General features: G+C 61.6%; 1 protein-coding gene across 1 annotated transcript in view; it reads right to left on the reverse strand.

The window, feature by feature from the left end:
• Positions 1-874: 874 nt before the first annotated feature.
• Phf2 (PHD finger protein 2) overlaps positions 875-16,258 on the reverse strand; it is an 89,791-nt gene continuing 74,407 nt past the window's right edge. The window contains exons 13-22 of the mRNA XM_046457709.2: positions 15,543-15,662; positions 15,061-15,176; positions 12,888-13,066; positions 12,706-12,776; positions 11,820-11,980; positions 7,370-7,644; positions 5,572-5,667; positions 4,965-5,074; positions 3,783-4,161; positions 875-2,973 (exon numbers count right to left, since the gene is read on the reverse strand). Coding sequence (XP_046313665.1) covers positions 2,885-2,973; positions 3,783-4,161; positions 4,965-5,074; positions 5,572-5,667; positions 7,370-7,644; positions 11,820-11,980; positions 12,706-12,776; positions 12,888-13,066; positions 15,061-15,176; positions 15,543-15,662 — 1,596 coding nt within the window. The 3' untranslated portion in view covers positions 875-2,884. The remainder of the gene's footprint in view (positions 2,974-3,782; positions 4,162-4,964; positions 5,075-5,571; positions 5,668-7,369; positions 7,645-11,819; positions 11,981-12,705; positions 12,777-12,887; positions 13,067-15,060; positions 15,177-15,542; positions 15,663-16,258) is intronic.

The following is a 16,258-nucleotide window of genomic DNA, read 5'->3' on the forward strand; positions in this document are numbered from 1 at the left end:
CCAGAGGGCCCAAAGACACCCCTGGGGGCTCAGCTCAGGATGGGTCATCTTCCCGGAGCTTCCAGCAGGGACTCACGCCAGGCTGTGGGTTACAGCCGCCAGCCACCTCCTGGGTATGGTTGGGGTCCGCCACAGCAAGACTGTCTGCTGGGGTCTCCCTTGGGGACATCTGCTGTATGTTTGCTTAGGGTGTTAGTAAATAGGGCTCATCTTTGTTCAGTGACCTACAACCTGGTGGCCTTGGGCGACCTTGGCCAATTTCGCGCATCTCCAGCTGCTTATCTGAGGTTGGTGCCTCCCGTCACCGGAGACCCCCGGTGCCCATGTGGCTGGGGCCTGCACAAGGGCTTGCTAGTGGGGCAAGGCTACTCCTCAGCTGTCCCCGGGACCCTTGGGACTGTCTCACCCGTCGTCTTCGGCATGGTCATCGGCCCCCACCCAGGAAACTCGCCCTAAACCAAGCATCACCTACCCCCCGGCAGCCCTGCCCGCCAGTGCCATGGACGGACACCTAGTGCGCATGATGGGCACCCTCCTGTCCTGTCCTGTCAGCAAGCCTGTCACGGACAGGGCCTTTCCGCTGGTTTCTTGTGAATGAGGCCTACTGAGGTGGGTCCTTGCCCCTGTGCTGACCATCTCACACACCCCAGAACCCAGGTGGCACGCGAGGTCCTCCAAGCCCTCAGATTTCAAAGGCCGCCACCCCAGGGTCCTCTAGGATCTCTCCTGTCCTTTCCTGCCAGCGAGCTTGGGGCGCTGTGGCTTGGTGGAACCGTCCAAGGCCTTCCCCGGGGACCACGGACAGCCTCAGGTGGGGCAGTCACTGGAGGACGGGGGGGGGGGGGCGCACGAGGCAGTAATGACACAGACGTGGTTCTGTACAAAACCTGAAATATTTTTACTTTTTTAAAACTTTGGTCTAAGTTGCCTTAGACCTCATGGACTCGATACAAGAGTAATATGAATCGGGAAATAAAACACTTTAATAGCCACGATAAACTTTGTTAGAAATGTACATGTTGCCAAAATAATAATAAAATTAAAAAGAGAGAGAGAGAGAGAGGGAGAGAAGGAGAGAAGGAAAGAGAGAGGAGAGAGAGAGAGAGAGAGAGAGAGAACACAGCTTGATGCCCGGGTTAGATTATATAAATGTTCAACAAGGACAGGGAAAGGAAACTTTAAAAACGCCAGTTCTGAGTAAGCCTGGGGCCCTGTGAGACTTCCCCTCTCCCAGCCTCGGGCCCTGGGGACGGCGTCCCTCGGCGTCCCTCCTAACAGGACAGTGGGGGTGGATAAGGCCTCCGCCAAGCTGCTTCTCCCCGTGGACGAGACATCCAGGTAATGGGTATATAAACAAAGCTCATAAGAAATGTACAAATATAAAAAGCTACAAACATTAATAAATTACAGCGTCACAAAACACAGAAAACACTTCACAAGGTGCTAGTAAAATAACTGTCCCCCGACCCCCTCGTCATACAAGAAGGAAAACAAAGAGCTGGTATGAGAGCTGAGGAGTCGTCTTCAGAATGTGTCTGAAGTCCATCTTTTGTGTACTGTTTGCTTCTGTGAAGACAGAGTGTAAGGCTGCACAGACAGACTTGTTTTTCAGGCAATACCTTAGTTCCTAAAAGAAAAAAGAAGAAGGAGGAGGAGGAGAACAAAAGGAAAGAAGGAAAAAGAATCAAAAAAAAAAAGAAAAAGAAAAAAAGAAAGCACTGGAACCCAACTGTCCATCAGAGTCGGCAAAAAACTCGTATAAAGGTTAATGAAGGACTCTATAGAAAGAAATTCCTAAAGATACTTTTGCTCTTGTAAAAAAGAAGTCGTTTAAAAAGCTATTTACACGCTACATTCTATGAAAAATATGCTTCAGGAAATACATCTAAAATTAAAATACAGGATTGCCTGAGAAACAAATCCAGACCCTCTGCGACGCGGGGCAGCCAGCCATCCGGGGACGGCCGTGCCCGCGACACCCCACGCCAGCCAGCCCGGGAGAACAGAGAAGTGCCATCCCGCGGCCCCCAGCCACCTGGCCGCCCTCCAGCCCGCCAGTCTCGGGGCAGGGGCCTCGGCCGAGAAGTGCTTCTCCCGGGTGCAGCCGGCAGAGTCGGTGGGGCCCCTCCACCAGGCTTAGCCTGGGCCCCCCGGGGCCCCGAGACGTGGGAGACGTGGCCGGGCCCTCGCCCTCCCCTGGGGATCCCACGGTGGCTCCCCCACCCGCTCACACACCAACCCAGCTGCTGGTCCTAGTCGCCCCAGAGAAACGCCCCTGGGCATTTCGGGCGCAACACCCACTATCTAGACTGCCACCTGCCAGCTGGGGCAGACCTCTCCTTGCCGGCCGAGCGCTCTCTGGACTTGTCTGAGAAATCGCTCGGGAAGAGAAGCGAAGGGGGCACGTAAACATCCCGTCTGCTCCTCCTCATTCTCTCTGTGTTCTTTGCCTTTTTTTAAGCCTCTGGAGGCTACCAGCCTGTGGCCAGCTCAGACTCTGGGGCTGGTGAGCATTGGCTCACTCTACCTTCCTCGAAGGACTCGTGCTCCCAGCAGAGCTGCGGAGGCCCCCGCAATCACACCCATGCTCCGGGTGCCTGGAGGCTGTCCTGAAATTGGAATGATCCTCAAACTGGCAGGGCCGCTTTTCAGGAACTGGTCACTCTAAGCAACTTGAGAAAGGATGTCCGGATTCAAAACGAGGGACGGCCATGCTTGGCTCGCTCCGCCTGCTCAAGGGACAGACGCTCGTTTGGGGGTGTGGTGGCTGGGAGGAAGCGAGGCCCTCCCTGGGTGAGGCAGCTCGACCACCCTCCCGGGGGGCGGATGTTCTGGCGGGGCTCCGGGGTCCTGAGCAGAGCAGAAGGATCCTGGCTTCCGAGCTTTAAAGGAGCAACTTGCCGTTCCGATGGATCTTCAGGATCTTTCCGAGCCGCTGCTTGGCGGTGGCCATACCCTTTTTAGTACGTTTTCCTAAGAGGGTGGGGGAGGGGACACAAAACACAAGGGTGAGATGGCAAAGGGGGCGGCGAGCCGGGGCACGGGGCCCCCCGACACTGGGTCAGCTTGCAGCCCCTGAGCCCCCACCTTTCTCTGCAAAAATGGGCCTCTGTGGCCACAGCTCTGAGCTCCGAGTCCAGCCAAGTTACAGCACCCAGCTCAGAGGCCGCTGCGTCCACAGGGGCCATGGTGAGTGGGTGGACTCAGGCTCGGGGACTCGAGGTCACCCTGGGCCTGGTACCATACACACCCAGGTCCCCATAGCCAGCGGGTCCGTGACCAGGGGGCAGCTAGGGAGGCCCGGCAGGAGCAGGAGATGAAGACACAGGGGGTGGCAGGGGACCTGGCTGACACGATGTCCAGCCCACACAGAGGGGCTGGTGACCCTGCAAGCAGCCCGGTGCGTACCAGGTCAGTCCCAGCCCCACCCTTGGCAAATGGCTGACCACACCCCAGCTCTGTCGGACCCCAGAGCTTCAGACTTGAGCCTTATCCACAGGCCCAGAGGCAGTCCTGGCCCCCATCTGATGAGCAGCCCTCTCCCCTGGTCTCCACGGAGGCCAGCTCTTCCCCACATCAATACTGAGCAGGCTGGCTGCAAACTTTTGTGTGCCTTGCCACGGGGGCATGCAGATGCCCAGACGGGAACTAGCTCAGACCCCAGTGTCTGCCGTCCTGAGGCCAGAACCTGCCCTGGCCATGTAGCGTCCTCTATCGAGGGACAGGGGCTGCAAGTCTGGGGCTGCCCCGGGGCCCAGCAGGGGCAGGCAGGACGGGGCTACCTTTGGCAGCAGTGTTGTTGTTGGGGGACGACGCAGAGGGCCGCCTCTGTGTGAGAAAGACTCCAGGGGCCATGGGCTGGGAGGCGCGGCCAGCCGGGGCCCCCGCGAAGGCGCCGGCCGCTGTGTACTCGTGGTCAGCCAGGCTACTGCTGTGTGACTCAGGCGGGGGCTCAGGTGAGCTGCCCTCCTGAGAGGCCTGGCTGCTGGCCGTGCTGGTGGAGGCCGGGGTAGTGGAGGCCGGGGTAGTGGAGGCTGGGGTGGTGGAGGCCGGCGTGGTGGAGGCCGAGGTGGTGCCGGCCGAGGCAGAGGCGGAGGGAGAGGCGGTGCTGGGGGTCAGTTTCCTTTTAGTGCTCTTTTTCTTCCTGCTTTTCTGCTCCTCCTTTGAACAAAATATGCAGGTGTGTTACCCGCAGGGCAGCTTCGGACACACGTCCCGTCAGAACCCAGGGGGCCGGGCCCCGAACATCAGTGCTGGGCCTGGGGAGGGGCCACCACACTCGCCACAGCGTGCTGAGCAGGAAGGGCTCCGGTCCTGAGCCTGGCCCAGCTGGGACATGCGGCCACTGCGGGCCCCCCACACGGTGTGCACTCCCCTGGTGGGTGGGCACAGGGGCCGGGCACTCTGAGCTGCCACGGGCCCCTCAGTTCTGAAGGGACATTCACTTTGATCCTACTGACTTCTGTGGGTGGTACCCGGATGGAGTCAGGCCTGGTGGACTGGGTACCTGGGCTCCAGGACCCTGTCTGGGCTGGGAGAGCAGAGCCCGAGTGGACAGGCCACCATCCGTCTCCACGTGGACAGCTGGAAAAGGCAGGACCCCAGGGGAGCGGAAGGGCCAGGGCCCCAGGGGAGGGGAAGGGCCCCTCCCAGGGGCGCCAAGGGTGAGAGCCATGGAGGTCCCTCCGGGGCACCCCCTGCACCAGAACAGCCCAGCCTCAGCCAGAGGCACCCATCCAGGGCGAGGGGCCCAGGGCGAGGGGCCGAGGCCTTCAACGCTGGCTCCCCCGTCTCCCCCCAGGATCTGGGCTCGGACGGAATGGGCCACCCTGTAAGTAAACGTCCCCAAGCCTGAAACCCCCCAGCCCAGGTGGTCTGTGTGTGGGGACGGAGGATGGGGACATCTGGGGTCGGGGTGTTGGGCCCAGCCTCAGGGAGTCTCCTCTCCCCCAGCCCCTCCTCACCTGCTGGGATAGCTTGGCCGCAGCCGCCGCCAGCCCGGTCTCAATAGAGGCCACTCTCGTCCCCTCCCGCACAGGCCTGTCCTGTCTTGGCACCGATGGGCCGACCCTGGCTGTGGAAGACAAGGGCCGGCCCCTGAGCTTTCAGCCACAGTCCATCCACCCCTCACCCCGGCCCATCCCCGAGTCCACAGGACCCCGAGCACCGGGCCTTGCCAGGGAGGAGACAGAGCACTGGCCTGTCCACAGTGGGCACCACATCAGGTTTCCCGGGCCAAGCCTGTGAGTCAGGCAGGCCAGCGGGGGCCACCTGGGAGGTGGGCAGGGCTGCGCCCACCAGCCACCTCGGCAGGCGTCCCTCCATGAGCAGGCCCCTCACGTGGAAAGAGGGCCCACCCCAGGGGCTTCCCAGTACCTGGCCTGGGGCCTGGGACCCAAAGCAGAGCCCCAGTCATGCTCTTGCAGGCAGCTGACCAGTCCCTCAGGACAGGCCACCCAACCATGGGACAGGACTAGCACAGAGCAAAGCCCACATTCCCAGTGGCCAGAGGGACGGCAGACGAGGACACAGCCGTCCACGTCAGTGTCGCGTGGCCCCCCTCGGCACTACCTGTGGGGCTGTAGGGAGCGTCGTCCGAGCCTTTCCTCTTCTTCGACCGGGACTTGAAGACAGGGTTGTCTTCGTCAGACTCCAGTGAGGGGTAAACTGAGGGAGGCGAAAGGAGGATGGGCCCCTGAGCAGCTGGACGCAGCTGGGCTGCGGCGCAATAGACCTCCCTGACTGGTGCCCCGGAGCCCAGCCCCAGGCCTGCCACACAGTGACCACCCCACGCGTGGGCACAGACGAGAAGGCGCCTGCATCCGCCTGACCAGCCACGTCTGCCCCACCCGGCCTCCTGCTCTCGGGACCGCCGTCCACACAGCTGTCCACAGAGCCCGGGACCTCGGGAGGCCCCACCTTGAGGCTAGCTGTGGCAGAGGTGGGAAGACCAGGGAGGGACGGGCCCCCAGCAGGGCACCCGGCTCTGGGGACAGAATTCTGGGTCTCCAGCTTCCTTGTGAACCGTCCACCATCCAAGGCCAGGAGCTGGGTGGGCTCTGCAGTGAATCTCAGAGGAGGGGCCGTGCATAGCAGTACAGTGGCCTGGGACCCAAAGCAGAGCCACTGGTGGACTGGGTACCTGGGCTCCTGGACTGTGACTTGCCGGGGACCCTTGCACTGTGGGTCATGGTCCCTCAGCCTCCAAGGCCTGCAGAGGAACCCCAGGGCCTGTGACTCGGGAGGCAGCAGCAGGAGCCCACACTCCACACCCCGAAGGAGTGCAGAAAACAGGAGTCGGCCGAGCTGTCAGTCTGCCTGTCAACAGGGCGGGCCCCGCTGCAGGCCCAGATCTGTCCACCAGATGTGGGGCTCGGCCAGCCTGGTGTGTGGGAGCTCTCCAACTCACGGCGGCCCAGCTTGGCAAGGCCCCAGCCTCTGGCCAGTAGTACGCATGTTGGGAGAAAGTTCTGGACTAAGCAAGGCATGTCCGGCCCTGGGAACAGTGGGCCTGCCCCAGCACCCCACACCCAGAACCTTCTCCGAGGCACGCGGACAGGCTCCTTGCTCTCTGGCCCTCTGGACGGGGCTGGAGACAGCGCTATGCAGCCTGACCACGTGTCTGGTGGGAGACGGAGGCTCTGTCACGGCAGGGAGCCAGAGCTACAGCCCATTTCTAACTACCTGCCACACCTCCGATGTGGCCACAGTGCCACCTGGGGTCTCACACAGAGGCAGGGTGGACACAATGATCTCAAAGTCCTGCCACTACAAAATGGTAGAGTTGCATGGGAAGCCCTTGGGCAGGTCCTAGAGAGCTGAGCACAGTGACCTACGACCCCGCCCGCCCTCCTAGGAACGAGGGTAGGGGGCAGGGCGGAGCATGCACAGGCACGTGCAGGAGCCACACAAGGGTCCCCGGATGGACAGACAAACGTGGGCTACATCTGGAGGAAGAGTCAGCCTCAAAGAGGGAAGGAACCCTGGCACAGGCCCCGGCAATAGGGGGATCTTCAGGACACAAAGGTGACGTGCAGGATCCAGGTGTGTGACGAGTCCAGAGCAGGTGGGCCACAGAGCCCCAGAGCACATCAGGGGCTGCCCAGGGCAGGGAAGTGGGAAGGGCGACTGTTAGAAGTCAGGGTTTTCTCCGGGAGATGTGATGAAGGTGGCTGTGGACGCACACACCTCTGAGGACAACAAAGCCCACTGAACTGCCAACCTTTAAGGGTGGCTTTTATGACGTGTAAGTGACATCTCAAAATCAAAAAGGGCTCAGCTCCAGGAAGAGCTCCCGGTGGGCACAGCCCCGGATGCGAGGTTCCTGCCCACCACGGGCACCGGCCCCATCCCTGGCAGCACCACACACCGTAGTCCGAGTCCTTGAAGCAGGCGTCCAGATGGTCCTGCTCCTCCTCGTAGTCGTCCAGGTCCACGCTGTTCTTGGCCGACCTCTTGAGCAGCCGCTTGCCTGAGCTCTTGCTGCCACCTCCGTTTTTCCGGCCACCATGGGCTGCCAGTGAGCTGCCCTTGGCCTGGCCAGCGCCCCACGTGGTCTGCAGGCAGGAGTCAGAGGCCTGCAGGTTGGCCATGGACAGCATTCCCTGAATGGCTTCCTGTGTGCTGGGGGACGCCGGCGGCTGGCTGGGGACACAGAGAGACAGGGACTCAGCCACAGCCCCAGGTCCACAGCCCAGAGCATCAGCCCACAGCTCACTGTACACAGTGGTCCTCAGCCCAGGACACGACCGAGCCTGCAGCCTGCAGCCTGCAGCCCAGGACGCTTGGACTTCCAACAGCCCACAGCCCAGGGGCCACACAGTCACTGGCCTGGGTGACAAGCAGAGGGCATGGGGCGGAGAGGTGGTGTGGCTGATGACTTCCCGTGGACAGAGGTCAGGAAGCCCCTCTGCTCACCCAGCCCCACTCTGGGGAGGGCTGGAGGCCTTGGGTCAGAAATGGGTCACAGAAGGGAGACACACAGGGGGACGGGGTAGGGCCAGGTCCTGCATGATCATGCCCCAGGCTTTGCCACCTCAAGGCTGGCCAGCAGGAGCAGCCCTCCCCCTCCTGCACTCCTGCCAGCCCTGTGCACCCCTCAGGGCACCCTGGGCTGCTCTCCCCACCACAGAGCCCCAACCTCAGCCTCACTGAGGACATTCCTTCCTGGCACCTCCCACTCAGCACGGTACCCGGAAAGAACAGCACTCCCCTCTCAGGCATAGACTCTCCCCACACCTACACCTACATATCTGCTTGCATGTGCACCTGCATCCACACCTGCATCCACACCTGTCCCCCCATCTGTACCTACGCCCACACCTGCATCCACACCTGTCCCCACATCTGCACCTATGCCCACACCTGCATCCATACCTGTCCCCCCATCTGCACCTACGCCCACACCTGCATCCACACCTGTCCCCCCATCTGCACCTACGCCCACACCTGCATCCACACCTGTCCCCACATCTGCACCTATGCCCACACCTGCATCCACACCCCCACCTGCACCTACGCCCACACCTGCATCCACACCCCCACCTGCACCTACGCCCACACCTGCATCCACACCCCCACCTGCACCTTTGCCCATACCTGCATCCACACCTATGCCCACACCTGCATCCACACCCACACCTGCATCAGACATGCTCCTGTTCCTGTGCCCACCTGGAGAGGCACAGCTGCACCTCTGTCCAACCCACACTCCCCGTCTCTGGTAGCTTCCACGCAGACTCCCAGGCTTTCTGGGGGCCCCTTGCTCCCCAGTCCTCTGCTGCCCTCTAGCTCCAGGCCTCGCCGCCCACAGCAGCCAGCTGGCATTCTGGCCAGCTCCTCGTCCCCTGCCCATTCCTGTGCCTGTGCCTTCTTGGCTGCACTGGTGTCCCTCCTTCCAGATGCAGCTTCCAAAGCCAGGCTCAGGGAAAGGTGGGACGGGATGACCATGGTCACTCTGCAGAGCTGGGGCTGGAAGCTGCTGGACGGCAAGGCCCCTTGAGGCCAAGTTCTGGGATTCGTGGGGAGCCTCCCACCATCCGCACCATGGAGCCCAGCCCCAGTGTCCTTGTGGGGCCTTGCCCTGCCCAGGCCACGCCCTGCCCCAACAAGAACCCCCACCTGTGTGCCTCAGAAATGCCTGAGCAGCTTAAAAATGCCAGCGCCCGGCCCCTTCTGGAGACGGTGAGTCAGGCTCAGGCTCCAGACACCACAGGTGGCCGGGACGGAGAGCCTGCATTTCCCCGCAGCTCTATGCGGCCCTCCTGTCCACTGCCCTGCACTCCTCCAACCCAGGGCGGGATGGCCCACTCTAGCCTGCAGAGTAGTCCTGCCACCAGTGGGGGTCCGCCCCGCCCCGACCAGAGGCACACAGTACCCTGCCCCCCTCCCTCCCGAGCCCGCTGCTAAGGAGGCTTGTTCTGCGACAGCATCGTCACTCCAGCCCCGGCCTCCCCTTTCCCCCAGCCCCTGAGATGTGAAGGCAGGACAAGCTGCTGAGAGGGGGGTGAGCAGGGCGCGGAAGGGGTGTCAGGCCCAGGACAGGACTCCTGCGTGGGGGAGAGAGGCTCGTGCACCTCCAGCCCCTCACAGGAGGCAGAGCCCACATGAGAGGAGAGGGGCCAGGGCAGTGGAGGGCCTGCTGCCCAGACACAGGCTGAAGCACCCAGGGACCTGGAGACGTCGCTGCTCAGAAGCAAGTGAGTCCCCAAGAACGGGGTCTGACAGAGGGTGGCGGAGCGATCTGGCCACACCCGCAAAGGCAAACCTGGCAAACCTGCAGGAGACCCCCCTTTAAGGGACGTGTGGGAGGCCCAGGCCCACAGCCCTCTGGGGGTCCTTTCCCTGAGCCACCAGTCTCCACAGCCCTCCATGAGAGCTGCCTCACAGGCCCCCACCACGGCCGTGACACATCAAGTAAGGACGACGGTGCTGAGCTCCCTGGGAGGTGCGCCGGGAGCTGCCCCTCCACTGCCCCCCAGGGCTGCGCTGTCACGCTGCCTGGCTGCGGTGCCAAGGCCAGCAGCTGCCCGTGCTCTGTCACCACTGTACCATCCTCACTGACCTCTCTGAGCAGGGACAGGCCACCACTAGGAGCTATTTGCTCTTGAACCCTCTGCACCAGGCCCTCTCCTGTCCCCGACCTGGGCCACAGGGGGATGCCGAGACACCCACCATGAGGTTCCCCAACACAGGGGGAGGGGCCCCCACTGGAGCCCGTGCAGAAGTGATCTGTCCACCCAGGCCATCTGGGCGACCCCAGAGGGTGGGGACCTCACGCCCAGCCTGTCCGTCCACAGTCACTGGTGAATCAATGAGCAAAGTTTAACCAGTCAGCATGGAAAATAATACTTTAATCCTCCAATTATCATACCCGAATCCTCTCCTTTCTTCCACAGCGATAAACACTAAGCAAACCATCCACAGAAATTAACATATTTTCCTCCAGTTTTCTTTAGCCGTTTTTTTTTTTTTTTCCAAACAGCTAGTACTTACAGCAGAGCAAATGGACCATCAAAAACTGACCTACACTCCAAATGGGGGACTGCAGGAGAGGAACTGCCTGCAGCAGGCTGTGGGGGCCAGCTGGCCCTGGAGGCCCCCGTGGGCACGTGTGCTTGTGCATGCACATGCAGGAGGTCACATGCGGTGTCTTCAGGGCCCATCCCCTAAAGGCACAGGGGCTGGGGCAGCTCTGGGTGCCTCCTTAGCAGATGGGCCTCCCGTCCTGGGCTCAGACACAGAACCTCCCCATCTCTGTCCCCACTCTGCCCTTGAGAGTCCCCTCTATACAGCATCCACAGCAAGGTACCTGGTGACCCAGGCCAAGGCTCTCAGCTCCATCTGACCACACCCTGGGAGACCTCAGTCTCACCCCAGCCCCTGGCCTTTAGTCCTCTCAATGGAGGCCATGGGGGCTCCAGGGTGTCCCCAGGGTCAGTCACGGAGGCTCAGCCAGCACGTACCTCCTCCTGGAAGGCAAGCAGCCCCTGCCAGGCTGCGGGGAGCCCCGCGCAGGGCTGCAGCCTCCACTGGGGAGGGCCAGGCGGCCAGCCTTCACCTCCTGGCTACAATCATCTCTGCAGTAAGGACAGAACAGAAATGACCTCATGCTAAGCAGGAAATCTGTCCCCCAAGGTGCTGTGGACCCCTCTAGTCATGCTTCACTCCCGCTGAAAGACAGGGCCTGCAGCTGGAGGGGTGAATGTGATACTGCACGCAAACAGCCACTTATGAAACAAAACCCAGCCGACTGATTTAGCCAAACCTTCTCAATCAAGCTCTTAATCCGCCTTTCCAGAGCCCCTCCGCCATCTAAGAGCAGGCGGGGCCTTCAGCGTCCACCTGCCCTGGAGCAGCCCCAAGGGCCATGCTGAGCTGTCAGTAGTTTCATCTAAGTGGTCACCTCCAGAAACCAGAGACTAAAACGCAGATCTGGGAAATGGAGCGAGCGCCCAACAGGTCGCAAGGGCCCTGCCTTCCTCAGGCCAAAGTGTGACAAGGGACCAGGGCTCACTCCAGGACAACAGAGCCCAGTACCAGACAATACTTCAGGAACCCCCAAAGCTCTGGTTCTCGAATCAAGCAGACGTGACCCTAGGCCTGTCTGCTACCTTGGAGCTGTAGTCAGGCAAGAGGGTTGAGCTCGCTGAGCCTCCGTTTCCCCAACTGTGAGGGACTCTGCGCTGTCCTGAGACTAGGTACAGCCCAGTTCCCAGAGTCTCTACCCCGTGGCACGCCTCGCTGCCCGAGCCTAGGGTCTGGCCGTGCGCCCGCGAGCGACCGCTGCCCGGATGCTGCAGGACGTGGCCGGGGCCCACCTGTTGGGGTTGTACTCGAGCGCCCCGACCTCCTCACTAGCCTGCAGCAGGTCCAGGATGCCAGCTGCCGAGCCACTCTCCTTCTTGACTTTGGCGTTGCGTCCAGGCTTGGTGTCCGTGTCAATGTGCAGAGAGCCCTCATCCGAGGAGTCGTCACTGTGCTACATGGGGACAAAGGTGCTGGTCAGCACAGGGGCGTGGCAGGAGGGGGGGGGATCACTTTTTCCCTTCAGGGAGAAACATAAGAAAGTTCTTATAGAGCCCTCTCTTTCTAATGAACATTGCCAGGGTCTGCCCAAGGCCCCCGAGCTGAGGGAGGAGCCAGCCAGACACGCGGGGCTGGCAAGGGTGCCGGGCTGTCTCCAGGACCCCAGGGCCACCTACACCATTTCTACAGCAAAGGTCTCACATGAGAGAGCCCAGTGTGAGGCTGCCACGGCAGGAGGAGCAGGGCATGGGGGAGAACCTGCAGTCCCCCAGAGCTCCAGGCCCTGGGCAGCAGCCTCAGCTCCAGATCAGCCCCCGGGCAAGTGGCTCCTGGGGCAGAGACCCCAGATCCTCAGAGAGGGCCTCTGCATGGTGGTCTTGGAGGTCATCTGAGTACAAACCCCCTCCTGACCACAGACCCCTCCCGCACACTTCCACGCCGGGGCATCTTATTGCACCTATCTCCCCAGTGGTGGCTCTGGCTGGGGCGAGGGGGGTGGCTCTTCAGGTGGCCAAGGGCTCAGGCAGGCACTTGTGCCTCCTGTGCCAACCCCACATCTGAGCCCAACCCACAGCCTCTCTGTAAGAGAGGAAAGGGCCGGAGGCCCCTGGTCGCCTCAAGCAGAGACACAAGGACCATCCCACTGAGCCCCCGAGCTGGCCCCAGAAGGGGGCTCACCTTGTACACTGCCGACTCCAGCTTTGGCTTCATGACAGGCGTGGGAAGAACCTCCTTCTTGTCCAACAAGACTGAAAGCAGAGCAGATGTGAGTCCTCCTGCATGGAGCTGGCCAGGTACTGACCTCTCGCCCGGCCAGGATGGGCCGCCCGAGCCCCCGCCCACGCCCACGCTGCACTCACAGGACAAGTCCCTTTTCGGGGCGTTCTTCTTCCTCCTGATGGGAAACTCATCGATCTTAAGCTCCCCGTCATCTGACACGTACTCATACTCATCCCGCACGGGCTTGGCCTTGTCCTCCTTGAAGTTCTGCAGGGCCCCAAACACACCAGGGCTCGTCGGGGGCCTGAGGGCCTTGGAGCTAGGGGGCAGAAGGACGCAGGTCAGCAGGCTATGAGGATCTCCCCTGAAACCCTGGTTCCAGCATCCCTTGGAAGCAGTTGGTGGCAGAAGACAAGACTGCATTGTAGGAGGTCACCTGTCCACAGAGAGGAGATACTCCCCAAGCCCACGGCCACCTCCTCAATGCCCTGTGGCCTGGCGTGTGGTCCTGATATGCAGCTCATGTGGTACAGAGAAAGTCCTTCTGAGAACAGGGCCCCCAAATACACACACAGGCCCTCTGCCAGCCTGCTAGACAATCCCGACACACACTGAATCCGGTCCTAGATGGGCAACTAGCCAACCCTCCTGTCTTTTTCTGCAAGCTGTTTTGGAAAGACACCTTCAGGGCCACAGTGTACGCTCCCTGGCCTAAGAAATATGTGACTCATCTCTGCTGGGGCCAGGAAGGCTGTTCCGGGCAAGACGCACCCACGTGCTCAGCCCTCGCAGCTCCAGACTGGGCCCCGGGGCCTGAGGACTCGACCAATGGCGGGGACAGCAGGGAGAAGCAGAAATGCCTGGAACTTCAAACAGGCACAGCTGAGTTCTAAGTGAAGGGGAGGCTGGTGCGCGGACAGTGCGTGGGGCAGCCGCCGCTTCCAGTGCTCTCGGAGAAGGGCAGCATCCAGACTGCGGCCTTAGAGGGGCGCATCCAACACGCGCTTGCGCACAGGGGCACGCGTAGCCAGAGCCACGCCCACCTTTCTCATCCCATCTCTAAACTCTAGGTGCAATCAAGGAACCAATCCCACTGAAAAGCCTCCCGAGACCTGCAGGCAGTGCACATAAGGGGCAAGCCCGGGGCCATCGGGTCAGGGCACCAAGACCAGACCATGCAAGCTACCACCTGCTGAGCAAGTGTGGGCTCACCCAGGAAAGGACGCTGCCTCTCACCAGGCTCAGCCCTGGCACCTGCCTGTTTCTTCACCACCCCAGGGGGCCTCCTCCCATCTCCTGGGTGAGGAACCTGAGATCCAACCATGTCACTCAGTGGCCACTGCAGAAAAGTGGCCACCACTCCCACCAGGACCTGTCTGATTCAGCAGGCAATGGGGACACCTCGGGGACATGTCTGTGCCCAGGACAGGCAGACCCTGCAGCCGGAGCTTGGAAGTCTACAGCCTGATTCACACCACAGCACCCCTGGCTCCCATCTGAGCTCCGAGGCTGGTGCCCTCCGCCTTCTCTGGAAAGCCCTCCTGGCTCCCACGGAGGACAGGCCTCCACACCTAGGGGCCCGCAAACCCTTCCCCGTGGTGCCCCTCACAGTCACGATTTCAGGTGCACTTAGGAGACTGCCGGGTTCACACTGCCCCATCCCACTGGCCACTGGGCTCCCCCGCTCACCACCTCAGTGCCTTCATGACAGCCAGGCAGTCAACTGGGGCTCCCTCCCTGCCCGCTGCAGGATCCCTCCTCCCAGCTGCCCCACGGGCCCAGCTTGCTGGAAGCAGAGGCTCAGCTTTCCTGAGGCCTGGCCCTGACCAAGGCCTGGCCCTGGCCCTGACCAAGGCCTGGCCCTGGCCCTGACCAAGGCGCGCTATGCACAGAGCTGCAGTGCATAAGGTCAGCAGCTTGGAGGCAGAAGAGCCCAGCTGAGGGTGCATCGGTCAAAGGCTGTGAGTGTGTGTGTGCGTGTGTGCGTGTGGTGTGAAATGCACGTGTGGCGTGTATGTGTACGTGGGTGTGGGTGGGGTTATGATGCAGTGTACACGTGTTGGTAGAGAGTGGGGTCTGTCTGTGCGGGGAGCTGTGTGCACGTGCTGGCCAGGGAGTGTCCACTGGGTTTCCCCAGGTGTGACGGACGTGCTGCAGTGTGCAGAAGTGTGCTGCGTGTGCCTGTGTAGGGTGTGTGAAGCACAGGATGTCTGCACAGCATCTGCACGTGCGTGACGCGGTCCCTGTGTGGCATGTGCGGTGTGTGTGGTGCGGCCTGTGGGGTCACCCCCCGACCTGAGCCCCCTCACATACCCCAGGAGTTTCTTGTTGGAGAAAGAAAAGGAAAACTTGTCCTTGTTCCCAGCCAGGGGCGACTTCTCCAGCTTCTGCTCCTCCTCCATCTTCAGTAGGGAGTCGGGTTTGCTGTTCTGAAAGCAAGAGCGGGGCCGTTGCTGAGCCCCGGGGCGGGGGCAGAGGCACAGGCCTGGAAAGTCACTCACGGCTCCGACGGCTGCTCAGCCCCCAGCCTGCAGGGCCCTCCTGGCTCCCAGGGAGCAGCGACACACACCAGGGCACTGATGGCGAAGACAGTGAAACTCCACCCACCCAGCGTGGCACGTGGGCTCTGCATCCATGCTGCCCCACAGCAGGTGACTCTCAGGGGGGGTTGTGCGCCCTCCAGACCTGCAGAGGTGCCTCAGGGCACCGCCTGTCCGGTACCTCACCACCCTCACGCATGCAGGGAGTCATGGACCGACCTCAGCTCACACTCACTCACACACACACAACCGCACCTTGTACTTCCACTTGGCCTCGGACTTGCTCTTGGTCTGCTCGCGGATCTCTAGCCGCTCCACGTCATTCTGTGTGTGGACCATGTCCTTGTTGGGAACACTCAGGACACTCTTTGGAGCCTAGAAAGCAGGGCATTCATGACTCAGAGGCAGACGTGGAGGATGAGCAGGGCTCCCTTAGTTTATACCATTGAAGCCTGGCCCCCAAGCCCTGGCCTCCCGGCCCCCAAGCCTTGGCCTCCTGGCCCTCAAGCCCTGGCCTCCTGGCTCCACAAGGCCCCGCCTCCTGCTGCCCGCATGTGGCTCAGCCAGCCTCTCCTCCACCTATCTGTCCATCATTCATCTGTTCATCCCTCCATCATCCATTCAACCCTCCTTCATCCATCCATCCATCCCTCCATCCATCCATCCCTCCATCCATCCGTTCATCCACGCTTATCCTGAGAAAGAAACTACCAGTGTGTCCCACTGTGACCCTGGAGGAGGGCCCCCAAGAAGCCGGTGACAGCCTCCCCCTGGAGGTCATTCACCCTCAGTGGTGCCTGGTCTCAGGGCGCAGGTTCCTGAAGCCCAGACCTAAGACCCTGGAGTCAGAGTGGGTGCCCCAGCTGGGTCTGTCCCTCTCCGGGCTCCAGTGCTGTCCACGCTGCTTATGCATGGACGCTTCACGGTCTCAGCCCCAGGAACAGCTCCTCGATTCCCAGCTGGGCCACCCT

Source organism: Marmota monax, unplaced genomic scaffold, assembly GCF_021218885.2.
Source record: "Marmota monax isolate L192 unplaced genomic scaffold, Marmota_monax_Labrador192_F-V1.1 WCK01_AAM20220418_F8-fsc00231, whole genome shotgun sequence".
In the NCBI taxonomy this organism is placed as follows: domain Eukaryota; kingdom Metazoa; phylum Chordata; class Mammalia; order Rodentia; family Sciuridae; genus Marmota; species Marmota monax.